The sequence below is a fragment of the Lepisosteus platostomus genome, chromosome 1 (genome assembly GCF_059453375.1).
Source record: "Lepisosteus platostomus isolate fLepPlt1 chromosome 1, fLepPlt1.hap1, whole genome shotgun sequence".
NCBI lineage: Eukaryota > Metazoa > Chordata > Actinopteri > Semionotiformes > Lepisosteidae > Lepisosteus > Lepisosteus platostomus.
In genome coordinates, this window is record NC_142611.1 from 69,380,710 (window position 1) to 69,397,650 (window position 16,941).

Sequence of the window (16,941 nt, forward strand, 5' to 3'; positions counted from 1 at the left end):
CCGCCGCCAGGGGTCCGGTGGCCGGAAACCCGTCTCCCTCCGGGCTAGAAGACGAACCAGACCGGACCAGCCTCAGGAAGCTGCCCGTGCTGCTGTAGGAAAGGGCGAGAGCGCCGCCTGCTGCCGGCGCTCTGTTCTTTTCGACTTCAGACAAGGAGAAACCTCAGTGATCTCAGACATGGGGAAAAAGGGACAGATCTGCGTTACGGGCCACTGCAAGCCTGCGCACTGAAGCGGTGATTTATCTTCATGCCAACAGAAGATACGCCCCTGGGACGAGCATGGACACAGCGGGAGAAAAACAGGGCTTCTTCCCTCAGGATCCCATACGTATCAAAACACCTCTCCAGCCTTCCCCTTTTCTCAGCTTTACTCCATTAGCCGACTGGAGCGCGTGGAAACCGCCTTAAACAGGAAATAAACGTGCAAGAAAAGACAGCCAGGGGAAAGGAGGGGAAACTCGCTGGAAAGCCAGGAGAAAGACATTCAAAGAAATTGTACCTCTCCCGCACGCAGCCGGTCAGAAGCCATGGCCGTGCCGTTTCTCTGTTCTGTGCGTATGAATTTCAATTCGCCCCCCCCCCCCACAGGGACTCCCCTGTGTACCTCAGCCAGGACCGCCGTCCTCGAGCCGGGTTCGGATTTCCCGCGGTACACGGCTGGCACGTGCCCCCCTCCCCCTCGTCCCCCCGCCCCCCCCCCCCCCCCCCAGCACGTCAGCGCGGGATCAGCACCCCGGACAGCAGCGTCTGCCGATGCGCAGAAGCGCCGCGGATCCCTTTCACACCGGAGGACAGAGAGGCTGAGAGGCGCACAACAAAAAGCCACCATCGCCGAACCCGAGGAAAAAGCAGGAGGAGATAAACCACAGCGCACTGCCTCTCGGCATCTCCGATTGTTTCATTTAGCATGCCATACCGGAAGGAGAAGCCATATTCGTCCGTTCTCAAAGTCATCCATTTCAATAAGGGAACGCTGGTATTCTTGATAGCATCATCCGTATCACTGTTGTTATTTTCTTAATCGTCATCATTAGACAAAACCCGTATCTGCGGCTGCTCGCTCCTCGCATGCACCCCTGATGTAGAAGAACGGCTTGTATTTTATTTCTGGGGGGGGGGAGGGGGCGCGCAGCACCTTCGCGGTCCGCGCTGCGCGGATCACTGACTAGACAGGAGGGATGGAACCGCGGTGGAAAACGGATCAGTGTTGTTGTGCTCGTTTGCGCCGTCGTATCAGATCCGATTTACAATGCAGACACGTTGGACTGTGAATCTGCTCTCGGCGGGGCTCGGAGGTGAAGTGCGCGGGACGGATTTGAAGACATCACCCCGAAAATTACAGAAATAATCATTCGAATATTTTTTTTTTAAAAAAAAAGGATCCAAGATGATCTGAGACACCGGAATGGTGCCGAGGGACAAACAAAAAAGAGACGATTTGAATCGCGTTTAATTCAATTTCGCCTCCCAGCTGTTTTTTTTCCCCCTGAGGATTATAATATTGGATATTGGAAGCGACACTCCGATATGGCTTTGTGGATCTTTGGCTTATAACGCGGGGCTCTATTTTGTGTTTCTTTTCAAGTGCATTTCAGTTTCTCTCTCTTTCAGTCGCAGGGCATGTCCGATGCAAACCCAGGCAATATATCTTTAGAGGGGGGAGGGAGAATCTGTCGCCGATCCGCATTTCCTGAACCAGCGCTCAGCTCCGATCCCTCCGACTGGCGGCTCTTGACGCCGTGGACGCGGGCTCCCCCGGCCGCGCACGGCTGCTCGGTATAAGGGTGTATCAGCCTCCCCCCCCAAAACCATCCGACACACGCGGGGCTGCCGGTCCGCACGCAGGAGGAGGGCTCGCCGCCTCCCCGGCTTCCATCCGCATTGGTGATGATCCGCGTGTCTCCGGGCACGGAGGGGACCGGGCGAAGACGCCCTCGCGGACAGACCCGCACATGGGAATGTCGGTATAATACTCGGCGGCCACGCGTTCTGTCGCCCCGCTAGTCCGCTGTCACGGCGGTGTCAGCGTGCTGAGGCGTTTTGCCCAGTTTACTCGATAGAGTGAAACCCCCCACCCACCCCACCCCCTAGATATCGACTTTTCCTCTTTCAGCCATAGTCTTGCATCTGATTAAATCATCATAATAATAATCACAATATACAATCTGGGTTTGCAAAAGCCGTAGCTGGCATTCACGGGATTCTCATTTCCTTCATCGTCATCCATATCATAGTTTATTTCGCCCCGTGGCCTCATCCACACATGTTAAATGATGTTTAAGTATCGGATCCGCATGTTTTTCAACGAGCTCAAAGTCCTGGTTTTGATGCGGTCCGGTTCTCGACGGGCCGAGCCAGACATAGACGCGGACAGGCGGAGCAGCATGCGAGCTCTCGGGGTCGGGGGCTGCGGGTGGCCGCCCTTCGCCGACTGCTCTTCCCGGGACGATGAGGAGGAGTACTACGGCACCGACCCCCGCCCCCGGAGCCTGGCTTTCGAGGAGAAGGACGGCAGGCTGCAGGCCGGCCTGGACGGCGTGTCGCTGTCCAGCAGCACGGAGAGCGGGATGCGGACGCCGCAGTGCCGGATCTGCTTTCAGGGACCCGAGCAGGTGAGCGGGAGCGTCTCGGCGGGATCGCGGCGGTGGGGACGTCTCTCCCCGCGCACACTCGCGCCGCGCGGCTGTTTGTGTTCGCGTGCGCGCCCACTTGGTGAACGAGCAGGCCGGCCCGGGGAGTTCGCGGGGCGCCCTGACACCTGGGGGGGCTGGTGGTGCTGTCCGGCCTTCGGGTTTCCTTTCTGCGGGGTGGTTGTTGTGCTCGCCAGCGCGCCTCTCTCCCCGCGTGTGTTCGCGTCCGTGCACAGGCGGTGCTTTTTGTGCTCTGGGGGGGGAAGACCCTTTCTCGTCCTCTTCACTTGTGCTCCCTCGTTCTCGCCGTGCGGGTCCTGTGGAACCGTGACGCCGTGTTCTCCCGTGGGTCGGCGCTCGAGTTCCTCCCGCTGGCTTGAGCCTGTCCGCGGCGGGACTCGTGCACGAGCGGCCAGCGGCGCTGTAGTCAACATCTGGCGGCGGACTCCTCGCGTTCCCCTCCCCTCCCCTCCCCCCGCCGCTCCTCCTCCGCTCCCGTCCTCCCGCATGCCTCTCTCCTTTCGCCTCCCTACTCCCGCCCTCCTGCCGGGGAAGGGGGTCGGGGGGGGGGGTCTTGGCCGGCTCTGTTAGTTCGCCGCCGATTGCAGGCGGGACACTGTCAGTCAGCCGCGCTCCCTGATTTGCGCGGGAAGGAAGGTGCTGCTGTGTGTGAGAGAGTTCTGAGCGCTCAGATGAATCAATACAGGACAAGAAGAAACAGGCGGCTGCTCCCCTGGGCGTCATTAGCGTGCTGGCAGACAAACTGTGACGGGTCATTGTGCACGCCCAGGACAGGAGGTCCGCAGGACCTGAGCTCAGCAGCTCAGGTGCCGAACGCAGCCACCCAGCACAGGGTGCTGGACAGGACCGGCCCGTCTGTGTCTGATCAGACATGCGGTGAGCCAGGAGGATCCTGCTGCACATTCACTGACAAATGACAACCAGCAGGCTGCATGTTACCCGCTGAGCCATTCATTGTCCTGGGAGGTGCAGCAGGTACCACCCGGCCCAATCCAATCGTACACGCTCACGCTGGTACCGGTGTGAGTGCAAACACAGCGGGTGGAGACCCACCAGGTAGGGCCCGGGCAGCGTGTCTCACGGAGTCAGGGGGCACCCCAAGCCTGTTTCACCCTACGGTACAGGAGCCTTGATTAGGGAGAGTGCTTGATGGAAGAGGCGGAGCAGGTTCCTGCCGAGCCCGGGCTGACCCAGGCCGTCCCCGACTGACCCGAGCTATGAAGTGGCACTGGCTGTCTTGCACACGACGGGCTGTTTGGAGGAAATGGTGTTTTGCATGGGCGGCGCCGCAGCGCAGTGGCTGGCATTGCCGCCTCGCAGCGCTGGGGCCCTGGGTTCAACCATGGACCCGGGGTGCTGTCTGCGTGGAGTTTGAATGTTCTCACACCGGTTTCCCCTGGGTTCTCCGATTTCCTCCCACAGTCCTACTGGTAGGTTAACTGGCTTCTGGGAGGATTGGCCCTGGTGTGAGTGTGCGCGTGTGTTTCACTGACGTCCCATCCACGGTGTACCCTGCCTTGCACCTGTTGCTTTCAGGGATAAGCCCAGGCTCCCCTCCGGCCTGAAGTGGAATAAGCTGTTAGAGAATGGATGGATAGTGTGTAGTTTTGTGGCGGTTAACAGCCCTGCTCGCAGAGACTCACAATCTCAGAGGGCTTTTATAGGTCATGCTTAAGTCAGGACCTCATAAAAACAAGGAGCAATTTCATTTTGAACAGCTAAGGTGGAGATTCGTTCACTTAAGCCCTGCGGAGGTCAGCTGGAGTGCAATGCCAATCAGCATGCCCACAACCCTCCAGGTATCACAGCAGAGTGCTCCTATCGCATGAGTCAGCCTGTATCCTTGCTGCTCATGCACTGGTCCAGCCCTACAGGCTGCCGGCAGTGTTCTGCGTGTTGTATATTTATTTTTCTGTGAGGTACTGTGAGGGAGGCTTCACTGAGCCTCCCTGCTGATGGCCCTACTGCAGGAATCTTGTTACCTGCACCTGTTGCAGGAGACCTGCTGCCAGTGCCTGCTGCAGGAGACTTGCTGCCAGTGCCTGTTGCAGGAGATTTGTTGCCAGTGCCTACTGCAGGAGACTTGCTGCCTGCACCTGCTGCGGGAGACGTACTGCCAGTGCCTGCTGCAGGAGACTTGCTTCCAGTGCTGCTTCAGGACACTTGCTGCCAGTGTCTGCTGCAGGAGACCTGCTGCCAGTGCCTGTTGCAGGAGATTTTTTGCCAGTGTCTGCTGCAGGAGACTTGCTGCCTGCGCCTGCTGCAGGAGCCTTGCTGCCTGCACGTACTGTGGGAGACGTACTGCCAGTGCCTGCTGCAGGAGACTTGCTGCCAGTGTCTGCTGTAAGAGACCTGCTGCCAGTGCCTGTTGCAGGAGACTTGCTGCATGTGCTCGTTTGTTGTCTCTGATCCACTAGTGTGAAATCACCTGCAGCCCCACTGAGAGAACAGCCTGCCCTTATTCCTGCCCAACCATGCTCAGCTTGCTCACAGAGTGACTTCTAGAACTATTTGTGTCACAACAGATTTTGCTCAAGTTTTTTATTTCAAATTGATGTGAATCAGTCTGTCAGTCAGACAATAGTGAGCAGGCATGTCAGTCAGCATCAGTTAGTTTGTCAGCCAGTCTGTTTGTAAGTCAGTCCGTCAGTCCATCAGTCAGTCACTGTGTCAGTCTGTCACTGCATCAGTCTGTCAGTCCATGAGTTAGTCACAGTGTGAATCTGTCACTCTCTCAGTGAGTCACATTGTCAGTCTGTCATTCCGTCAGTCTGTCTGTGAGTCAGTCAGTCACTGTGTCAGGTTGTCAGTCTGTCAGTAAGTCACAGTGTCAGTCTGTCATTCCGTCAGTCTGTCTGTGAGTCAATCAGTTGCTGTGTAAGGCAGGCTGTCCATCAGTATGTTTGTGAGTCAGTCAGCATCAGTCCGTTAGTTCAGTCAGTCAGTGAGTCAGTCAATCACTGTCCGTCAGTATGTCAGTCTCTGAGTCAGTGTGCCAGTCACATTTTCCTTAAGGTGTCGTATCAGACGGTCGGTGTGTCGGTCAGTCCAGTTTAGGCACTTAGTCAGTATTGTCATTTAATTGAAATCCTGTCTTTCATAGACATGCCATTGTCTCCCGCTGAGAAGAAGCCCTGTTATTTACGCCAATAGAAGATGAGAGAGGCTGTGGGAGGGTCTTTGTTTAGCAGCCAAGCTTTTAAACAACAGATGTTGTGGAACCAGAGCTCCAAGAGTGGGTTGGTTCACCTTGGGCAGGAGTTAATTGATGCTGTTTTTCCTGCTAATTAGTATTGCTGTTAACGGTGTCGAGCACAGGGAGCGCCCAGCCAACAGCGACCTTTCTGCCACTGAGAGGAGAAGTCTGAGCTCTCAGCATGGGCCCTCTCTGAACACCCACCGTGTGACTGCCTGTGCGCCTGGGTTTAGAGTGAGGACAACCTCACCACAGGAAGGCAGTACCTGATCGGAGTGCTCATCGCAGGCAGTGCACTGAGATCAGTGTCTGTCCTCTCCCCTTCTTTCTGTTAACACAGTGGAAGTGAGGGGGCGGGGTGCCCCAACGGCAGCCTGTCCTGTACGCAGTCCTCACGGCCCCCTCAAAAGCATACACTCTTAAAGGAGTCGAACCTTTAGGGTTCAAATATGAACTTTATCTATTAAAGTGGTCCATTGCAAAATTGTATTTTGCAAAGAGTTCCTTATGGAACCTTAGCTGGCAAAAATGGAGTTCATAATAGAACTTAATTATCCATTAATCAAAGTAAAGTTCCTTTGGGAACTTTTTTCTGAGATGCAACACAACTGTACAAGCAAATGAAGATGGTAGGAACCACTGTTAAGAGCCGCTGAGCAGGCTGAAGAGCTTTAATTAAAATCAGTGTTTCACCGTGCCCAACATACAGTAAGAATATAAAGTCTGCAGAAGAGAAGAGCCCTTCAGCACACTGCAGGTACAGTATTTAGTTGCTGGTAGCTAATCGTTCCAGCTGTTGCTTGGAGGTTCTGGAGATCCACTCTGACAGCATGGTGGAGTGTCTTGTGGCAGACTCTCACTACCCTTTGGGTGAAAATGCTCCACCTGCTTTCACGCCTAAACGCCCTTCCTCGGAATTTTAAAGTAGTCCATTGTGTCCACTCACACTACACTACACTTCAGGATTCTGAACGCTTGTCGCAAGGCGCCTCGGAGTCTCTTCGGTATAGAACCAAACCGAGCCAGTTCCCTTCACCTGCCTAGGTGAGACACCCCTCTTCAGAACGGGAATTATTCTGGCTGGACTAATGCATGTGTAGAACTTCAGCAATTGATACAAATCTTCAGTGAGTCAGTTTGGGTCTAATTGCTCTTTTTTTTCCAGAATCTCTGGCTTTTAATTATTTGTTTGTTTTTTTTTTATTTAAAAGGCTGGCTACAGCCTGTATCTGCAGTTTTAATAAGCAGGCCAGTTTCTCTTTGGCATACAGCTTTAGGCTGTGCACTAGAGTCCTGTAGACCTGGGCTCAAATCCTGCCCATGGGCTGGGAACAGCATTATTTGTTTAGCAATTACAGGCTCTGCTGCTCTTTTCCCCTCTGTGACTCATTAAACGGCTAAATGCAGGTCTGGGAGAATTCAGTTATCTCCAGCTCTTGCGGTCTTTAGGGGTCAAAGTGATGTGCCGGGGTTTCGGATGGAGCCTGGAACTGAGCTGAAAAGGAGCCCCTCCATCCCCAACCCACACTGTCCTCTCCTTCCTGCTGCTGCTGGCCCTGCTGGTGGATCAGCCGGCTGCACCTCTCCCAGTCTCAGAGCAGCTTCGCAGCCTTCTGGAGAGAGAGAAAGTGGGGGAGGGGAGCGAGACAGGGAGAGAGACAAAGAGAGGGGGCGAGAAAATGAAAGAGAGACAGGGAGCCTGATGGTTTCAACAAAGAGAACCAGGGAGAAAAAGACGAGAGACAGAGAAAGAACATTTTTTTTTCTCATGAAAGCCTGCAGTGCTCTCCAAGTCTAGGACACATCTGTTTGAGCAGCCCAGGCTGCTATTAGAGTGTGTTTCTGCACTCCTTCAGCTCTTCCATAGTGTGTGAACTCACAGGGCACAGAGCGGGGCTGGACAGACAAAGGACACAGAGCAGAGCTGGACAGACATCACAGGACACAGAGCAGAGCTGGACAGACACCACAGGACACACAGGACACAGAGCAGAGCTGGACAGACACCACAGGACACACAGGACACAGAGCAGAGCTGGACAGACACCACTGGACACACAGGAAACAGAGCAGAGCTGGACAGACACCACAGGACACACAGGACACAGAGCAGAGCATGACAGACAGACAGCAAAGGACACATAGCAGAGCTGGACAGACACCACAGGACACACAGGACACAGAGCAGAGCTGGACAGACATCACAGGACACACAGCAGGGCTGGACAGACACTACAGGGCACACAGGACACAGAGCAGAGCTGGACAGACATCACAGGACACACAGCAGGGCTGGACAGACACCACAGGGCACAGAGCAGAGCTGGACAGACACAGGACACAGAGCGGATGTCAAGGTATTTTACCTGAGATGTAGCTGCTGTGAGCTGTAAGGCGTTATGGTTCGGGCTGACAGTCACAGTTCGGATTCCTGGTGTTGATGATGATGTTGCTGTGTGCTGCCTGTCAGCCTTGGTGGATGGATGCTTTCACAGTGTTTATCTCTTCTGTAGGGTGTGAAGCGTATCCTGCAGCTTTGCAGCTCAACAGGTGCCTGCGTTTTCTCTCTGCTTGTGGCCCAATTACTTCCACAAACACAATTACTTGCCTTGTCAGGAGGCATAAAATATTAATGATAATTAGAAACTTGTCAAGTGAGTCAGTTTATTAAGTAGATGGGCTATTGATTCCTCTTGACACAGTGAGCTAGAGAGAGTGAGGCTGTGAGACTCTGAGATGGAGTCACTGAGGCTGTGAGAGAGACTGAGGCAGCTGGCAGATACTGAGGCTGAGAGAGACTGAGGCAGCTGGCAGTGACTGAGGCTGTGAGAGAGACTGAGGCAGCTGGCAGACTCTGAGGCACTGAGGCAGACTGAGGCGGCTGGCAGACACTGAGGCACTGAGGCAGACTGAGGCAGGTGGCAGTGACTGAGGCACTGAGGCAGACTGAGGCAGCAGGCAGTGACTGAGGCTGTGAGAGAGACTGAGGCAGCTGGCAGACACTGAGGCACTGAGGCAGACTGAGGCAGCTGGCAGTGACTGAGGCACTGAGGCAGACTGAGGCAGGTGGCAGTGACTGAGGCACTGAGGCAGACTGAGGCAGCAGGCAGTGACTGAGGCTGTGAGAGAGACTGAGGCAGCTGGCAGACACTGAGGCACTGAGGCAGACTGAGGCAGCTGGCAGTGACTGAGGCTGTGAGAGAGACCGAGGCAGCAGGCAGTGACTGAGGCTGTGAGAGAGACTGAGGCAGCTGGCAGACACTGAGGCACTGAGGCAGACTGAGGCAGCTGGCAGTGACTGAGGCTGTGAGAGAGACCGAGGCAGCTGGCAGTGACTGACGCACTGAGAGAGACTGAAATGGCTGGCAAACTGAGGCACTGAGGCAGACTGAGGCGGCTGACAGACACTGAGGCTGTTTCTAGCTTTTGTTCCATCTTGAGAGTCTGAGTTAAGTGTCCTGATCTATTTTTGCTCTTGCACACGTGTTGGCTCATGTAATAAGTGGCCGAGCTGAGGGAAACCAGTGGGTTTACAGTACTGACCCGTGACAAGGCCCGTAGCCCGCCCCAGGGGTGAGAGCAACTCTTAATGAGTTCCAGTGGGGGGCTGACAGATTACCCAGGTCAGAGGTCAGGCCGAACTCTCAACGAAGAGCGCTTGCTGGCTTCAGGCATGCTGGGAGATTGACTCTGCGGGTAGGTGCGTTAGTGCGCGTGGCGAGACATCGAACTGCTTGGCAAAAGCGCAAGAGTGAGAAACGTTTGTTTGAAACCAAACCACGGAGCACACAGTACACGGAGCAGACGATCGAGCTGTAGGAGCCTCATGTCGGTGCTGGATTTAAACATCTCCACACCGTGCGCGGCGCCTCGGCTGCTCGCTCCGATAATCACAGTCGCCCACGCGGCCCTCTCCGTCTCTCTCGGCGGGCGGCAGTCTGCGCAGGGGCCAGGCATCGTAATAAAGAAGCAGGACCAGGAGCCCCACGTGGGGTCAGAGAGAGTGTGTAGGTTTGAACAGGGGAGCCAGTTTTTTTTTCATAAAGAGCAGTGATTGCTCTGAACACATCTCCCAGCTGTACAGCGAATTGAATTCCCCATGTCCCTGTGTCCTTCCTGCTCCGCGCCAGGCACACAGTTGTGATGTGATTCCACTAAGCTTGCCCACCCTTCCCTCTGATAGCTGGTACCACAGTGCCATTATCGCGGGGGGCTTTTAAGAAACTTCGCCGATGCCTCCTTCCTGCACCAGGATGCAGCTGCCTACCCCACTCCCCTCAACTCGGTGGACCAGAACAAAGTTTTACTGCAGGACCCTATCGCTCGCCTACGCCCCAGATCCCCCTTCTCTCGGCTTGTCTGAGCTCGAAAGAAACCCGAGGAGAGGAGCGAAGCGAGAGAAAGTAGGTCAGGGAGCTGGTGCGCTCCGCCACAGACGACCATTCCTGTCTGCGCACATCTGGGCACCCGACTGCGCATCTGGCTGCGCAGGGAAGGCAGATCTCGCAGCCGATGCGCAGACACGCCGGACAGGTCCTCCCCTCCTTCTCACACCCTCACTTCTTCTCACTGACCGTCGTCTGCAGGAGTACGGTATTCTCTCCCTCTCTCCCGCAGGGGGAGCTGTGGAGCCTGTGCTCTTCCGGCGATGTAAATACAGCAGCGGCGTTGTGCTCTGTCTCTCCCACAGGGGGAGCTGTTGAGCCCGTGCCGGTGTGACGGCTCGGTCCGCTGTACCCACCAGCCCTGCCTGATTCGCTGGATCAGCGAGCGGGGATCCTGGAGCTGTGAGCTCTGCTACTTCAAATACCAGGTCCTGGCCATCAGCACCAAGAATCCCCTGCAGGTAAAGCCCTCTGCTGCTCTCTCCGGGGGGCTTCGGCAGATGCACAGGAATTGCCTCGGAGGGTGGGCCGGGGGAGGGTAGCGTCTGTTGGGTTTAAGCCAGGAACCTCCTGGTGACAAGACCTGCACCCGGACCACTGGAGCTCCGAGTGTCCCGGTGTGTTCCGCTCGGAAGCAGAAGCTGTCTTGATCTAAAAACAGGGCTTTTCTTCTTGTTTACACAAGAAAAGCACAGAAAATAAACAGAATGGAAACAGCATGGAATAAAAAATATATATATATCGTTTCAGATATATACATTTGCTGAAACATACTCCAGGTTTGGAGAATCAGGCTGGAGTTTTTCCAGCTGGGACAAAAGGTGTAGCAGGCGCCTTGCCTGGGGGGCTACATGCCAAGCTGTGACCCCACTCAGGTTCCTCATTAAGCAGCTGTCTGTTGTCTCTCACTCTCCCTCTCTTGCTCTGTTTCTCTCTGTGCCAGTGGCAGGCGATCTCGCTGACAGTGATTGAGAAGGTACAGATTGCGGCCATCATCCTGGGCTCCCTGTTCCTCATTGCCAGCATCTCCTGGCTCATCTGGTCGTCCCTCAGCCCCTCTGCAAAGTGGCAGCGTCAGGACCTGCTCTTCCAGATCTGCTACGGCATGTATGGCTTCATGGACATCGTCTGCATAGGTGAGGAAACACTGTCTGCTCTGTGCTGTTACACTGAACTGCACTACACTACACTGAAAAATACTGCACTGAACTGCACTGCACTGAATAGCATTACACTGAACTGCACTGGGCTACACTGCACTGAATAACACAGCATTGAACTGTACTGAATAACACAGCACTGAACTGAATAATACTGCACTGAATGGTACTGCACTGAATAACACAGCGTTGAACTGTACTGAATAACACAGCACTGAACTGAACTGTACTGCACTGAACTGTACTGCACTGAATAACACAGCACTGAACTGAATACTGCACTGAACTGAAATGAATAATACTGCACTGAACTGCACTGCACTGAATAATACTGCACTGAACTGCACCACATTGAATAACACTGCAATGAATAACATTATACTGAACTGCACTGGGCTACACTTAACTGAATAACACAGCACTGAACTGTACTGAATAAAACCACTGAACTGAATAATACTGCACTGAACTGAAATAAATAATACTGTTCTGACTGTCCTGCACTGAATAATACTGCAATGAACTGAACTGAATAACACTGCACTGAACTGCACTGCATTGAATAACACTGCACTGCACTGAACTGAATGATACTGCACTGAACTGAACTGAACTGAATAAGACAGCACTGAACTGCACTGCACAGAATAAGACAGCACTGAACTTAATTGAATAACACTGCACTGAATAACATTGCACTGAACTACACTACATTGAATATCACTGCACTGAATTGCAGTGCACTGGGCTACACTGCACTGAATAACACTGCACTGAACTGGACTACATTGCACTAAATAATACTGCACTGAGGTGCCCTCCACGGGGCTACACTGTACTGAATAATACTGTACTGGGCTACACTGCACTGAACTGAATACACTGTACCAAACAGCACTGGACCGTACTGCACTGAATTACACTGTACTGAATAACACTGTACTCATTAACACTGAACTTTACTGCACTAAATATCACTGTACTCATTAACACTGTACTGTACTGAACTGCACTGCACTCGACTCTACTGCACAGAAAGACATTGGATTGTAATTGAGCACAGATTCTCCTTTACAATGCTTAACTGGATACCCATTTATTGGACTGAATAACAGTGTACCAAACTGCACTGCCCTAGACTACACTGTACTGTACTGAACTGGACTATACAGTACTGAACTGCACTGCACTGCCCTAGACTACACTATACAGTACTGTACTAGACCACACTGTACAGAACTGCACTGCCCTAGACTACACTGTACTGAACAGAACTGATCTGGACCACACTGTACTGGACAGCGCAGACCTAGTCTACACTGTACTGAACAGAACTGAACTGGACCACACTGTACTGAACAGTACTGCCCTAGACTACACTGTACTGAACAGAACTGAACTGAACCACACTGTACTGGACAACGCTGCCCTAAACTACACTGTACTGAACTGCACTGCCCTAGACTACACTACACTGAACTGAACTGTACTGCCCTAGCCCACATTGTACTGAACAGTGGTGCCCTAGACTACATTGTACTGTACTGAACTGAACTATACTGTACTGTACTGCACTGCCCTAGACTACACTGTACTGAACAGTACTGCCCTAGACTACACTGTACTGAACTGCACTGTCCTAGACTACACTGCACTGAACTGAACTATACTGTACTGTACTGCACTGCCCTAGACCACTGTACTGAACAGTGGTGCCCTACACTACATTGTACTGTACTGAACTGGACTATACTGTACTGAACAGCACTGCACTGGGCTACCCTACGCTGATCCACTCTCAGCTACATCCTGGTATAACAAGACTCGGGGTCTCAGCCTCACTGCCCCTCTCCCCCTGCGTGTGCCTCTGCAGGCCTGATCATCCACGAGGGCTCCTCGGTCTACCGCATCTTCAAGCGCTGGCAGGCCGTCAACCAGCAGTGGAAGGTGCTGAACTACGAGAAATCCAAGGACCTGGGAGAGCCCATCGGCACGGCCGGCAAGGCCGGGGGCCGGGGGTCACGGACCAGCCCGCACGCCTCGGCCAGCGCGGAGCGCGGGGGGAGGCGGGGCCAGCGCGTTAGGACTATTCTGCACCACCACTGCGGCTACACCATCCTGCACATCCTCAGCCAGCTGAGGCCCAGCGACCACCGGATCGGCGCCACGGCCAACCGCGAGGTCGTCATGCGGGTCACCACCGTATGAGGCCTGCGGGGGGGGGGGGCGCAGGAGCAGCAGCGGGCGGACTGGCGGACCCGCAGATGCCCACCCCCGAGCGGGGGCGCCGGGCGGCTGGCGGGACCCCCTCCTGACGCTCGGCTCTGCCGGTTCGGCGCCCGAGGAGGAAAGGCCAAAACTTTTCCAGCTCCACAGGCGTCAGCGCTCCCGGAGGAGGGGGGAGCAGGCGGCGGCCCCCCGCCCCACCCCCTGACAAGATTCACGCAGAGCATCGCCATTCTTTTCTATGAGTTCCATGCTTTTCTTTCTTTTTTTTTTTAAAAAAAGGGTTTTAATTTTATAAGGGATTCTTTCGACGAAATAAACATTCACGGGCCCTCCCTCTTCTCCTGCCCCCCCCCAGCGCGGCCCCTGGGCTGGAGTCCGCGAGACGGACGGACACACAGGCAGGCGGCGCAGGGCCTTCAGTCGACGAGCGGGGACCGCTTCCGCCCTCCACAGAGAGGGGGACAGGGGGGACACGTGGGGCGGGGAGGGGGGGGATTGGGGTGCAATAAAATATTCAAAGAAAAACGCTGAATAATAACGGATAATAATTTTACAAACGGACACATTGTCCCGGCAATAAAGAAACCTGTACATTTCACAGTGAATCTCCACCCTGAGTCTACAGCCTCTTTCTCCTCTCCTCCCCCGTCTGTCCCAGCTCTCTCTCTCTCCCTCCCTCCCTCGCCCGCCCTCCTCCTCTCCCCTCGCTCTCTGTCTCCCTCCTTTCCTGCCCTGAGGTCTTCCACAGCACCGACGTGTTTTTTGGATACATTTTTAAAACCCCACAGATTTCGAGGGCTGAAAGTGGGAAAAGGAGGGAGTCGGATCCACAGGGGATGGGAGCGCTGAGGAAAGTGTTGCTGGAGGACCCACAGGGGGCGCTCTTCCCTGTGGACCAGAATTTCCAGCCAATGTCCTAAGGTGGTGTATCAGTGGTGTATCAAGAGGCTCCCCATCTGTACATGTCCTTTGGGATGAAACACTGACTATAAATGCAAGGAGTTGTTTATTGTTATTATAATTAATGTTTCTGTTTCGGTGCTAGTAAATGTAATGTTGCTCTTTTCAACCCTTTACTTAAGTCAATTGAGGACAGGTTCTCCTGTATAATGCTGACCCAGATACCCATTTATACAGCAGAACTCTTACTGGGCCAGATGAGGGATTGGCCTTACTCAAGGGTACACCCACAGCAGCATCGCCCCAAGCTTTCTAGTTGAGGGTTCAGAGCCCCAAACATTACTCTGCCCAATTCTGAAGGAGAGGTTAGGTAGCGGTCTGGTTAGGTCAAACACCTGGAATGTGAATGAGTCTCCTGAACTGAAATTGGAAAACTCAATCCAGGAGGTTCCTTTTGCATCAGGCCCTGTTAATATTCCTGCTGAAGAAGCTTTGTGCCTTTCGGTTAGATCCGGGTTTAGACACCAGCGCACCAGTGGTCTGCAGGTTGTAGTACAGCACGATGGCCACAGGGGGGCAGTGCAACAACAAAAATGAAAATCTTAAAAATTGCTTGAATTTAGTGCGGAATATCTTAAAACTGCGTGGAAATTAATAGCTCAGATTAATGGTTTTGGTAACCAATGGGAACTCAACCAAAAAGGAAATCAGAAGGCAACGAAGTCACAAAGACAAACCACAGGTCTAGGGTAATTAATAATAATAATTGCTTACAATTATATAGCGCTTTTCTGGACAATCCACTCAAAGCGCTTTACAGGTAATGGGGACTCTCCTCCACCACCAATGTGCAGCCCCACCTGGATGATGCGATGGCAGCCATAGTGCGCCAGAACACTCCCCACACATCAGCTATTAGTGAAGAGGAGAACAGAGAAATGAAGCCAATTCATAGATGGGGATTATTAGGAGGCTATGATTGTTAAGGGCCAATGGGAAATGTGGCTAGGGGTTACACCCCTACTCTTTTCGAGAAGCACCCTAAGATTTTTAATGACCACAGAGAGTCAGGACCTCGGTTTTACGTCTCATCCAAAGTTTACAGTATAGTGTCCCCGTCACTATACTGGGGTATTAGGACCCACATGGACCGCAGGGTGAGCGCCCCCTGCTGGCCCCACTAACACCTCTTCCAGCAGCAGCCTTAGTTTTTCCCAGGAGGTCTCACATCCAGGTACTGAGCAGGCTCACACCTGCTGAGCGTCAGGGCGCTGCAAGGTGTGAGCTGCAGCGAGATATGGCTGCTGGTAGTAGTCAGGCTAGTCCTGACCATCCCTCTGCATCATGTATCAGTTCCGAGATGATTTTGGCTTTTTAAATCTTATAAAAAGCAGCAATCAAAAATCTACGACAGACCACCTGCCATGAACAGGTCAGCAGTCTGTGGCACAAACAGATTGCACATCTTTGACCTACTGTTTTTCCTCACAAAAAGTGAGGGGCGAGTTGTACAACCAGGAGGTGGCGCCAGAGAGCAGCACAGCTCCTTGTCCTCTGTCTTCCCAGGACAGTGCTGTTCAGGTGCATCGGTCTGATGCCTCTGCAAATGATCTGGTGTGCAGACGTGCACCTGGACCAGCACACTGTAAAAGCAAACTGTGAATGGCAGGCTGCCTTTGAAGCCTAGGAACCAATTGTGCATAGCGACAATACTCCACACGCCACACTGGCAGTGAAATGAATAGTGAGAGGTGTCTGGTCTGTCCCACCTGGCGCTCAGTCAGAGTTGATGGTGTTGACTTGAACAGGCTTTATATTGAGACGTGCTTCTTGTTCCCACGGTCCGACACAGAAGGTCCCGTTACAGGTTACACGGCGTACTGAGGGGCGCAGGCACGCAGGGAGGGTCTCGGCCTTGAGCGCCAGCTCTGAGCACACATGACCCCCCTGTCCCACAGCGCAGCCGAGCCCAGTGTCAACACACTTTAGACTTTGGGCCACAAATAGCAGCTGGGCTGACATCTGCCTGCTAAAAATAACTCCCCACCTGCGGCCGGCGCCACCCCTCTCTCCGATTCCAGAGCGCGGAGAACACAGGGAGCGCCTGACCCGCAGGCTGCTCCCCTCTTAACCCATTGCTGACCCGCCACCATGAGGACGGGACAAACCCGAGGGGACATCTGGCCCAGCTATTTCCTCGACGCGTCCCGGGAGTCTGCTTCTGGGTTAAGCAAGCCCCCAGCCCTCACCTGGCCTGTCCGATCCCAGAATCCAGACTAGACAGAGCCGTCCCACCCAGGTACCAGGCGGACACCCTGGCTGAAGGGATCAAGCCTCCGTCTCAACCTGTTCTCACTTGAAACAGTCATTCCAAAGGGCAACATGGTCTGACTCAGCCAGTGGTGCTCTGGGACCAAT

General features: G+C 53.8%; 1 protein-coding gene across 1 annotated transcript; it reads left to right on the forward strand.

The window, feature by feature from the left end:
* Positions 1 to 644: 644 nt before the first annotated feature.
* Positions 645 to 14,234, forward strand: marchf9 (membrane-associated ring finger (C3HC4) 9). Its single transcript, XM_088635657.1, has 4 exons — positions 645 to 2,614; positions 10,540 to 10,695; positions 11,178 to 11,370; positions 13,268 to 14,234. Exons 1-4 carry the CDS (start codon positions 2,273 to 2,275, stop codon positions 13,600 to 13,602), a joined length of 1,026 nt encoding a protein of 341 aa, XP_088491783.1. The 5' UTR covers positions 645 to 2,272; the 3' UTR covers positions 13,603 to 14,234.
* Positions 14,235 to 16,941: the final 2,707 nt, after the last annotated feature.

Coding starts and splice junctions, on each gene's coding strand:
- marchf9 (XM_088635657.1), top strand. CDS start 2,273: ATGATGTTTAAGTATCGGATCCGCATGTTTTTCAACGAGCTCAAAGTC. Junction 2,615..10,539: donor GCTTTCAGGGACCCGAGCAG/GTGAGCGGGAGC, acceptor TCTCTCCCACAG/GGGGAGCTGTTGAGCCCGTG. Junction 10,696..11,177: donor GCACCAAGAATCCCCTGCAG/GTAAAGCCCTCT, acceptor TCTCTGTGCCAG/TGGCAGGCGATCTCGCTGAC.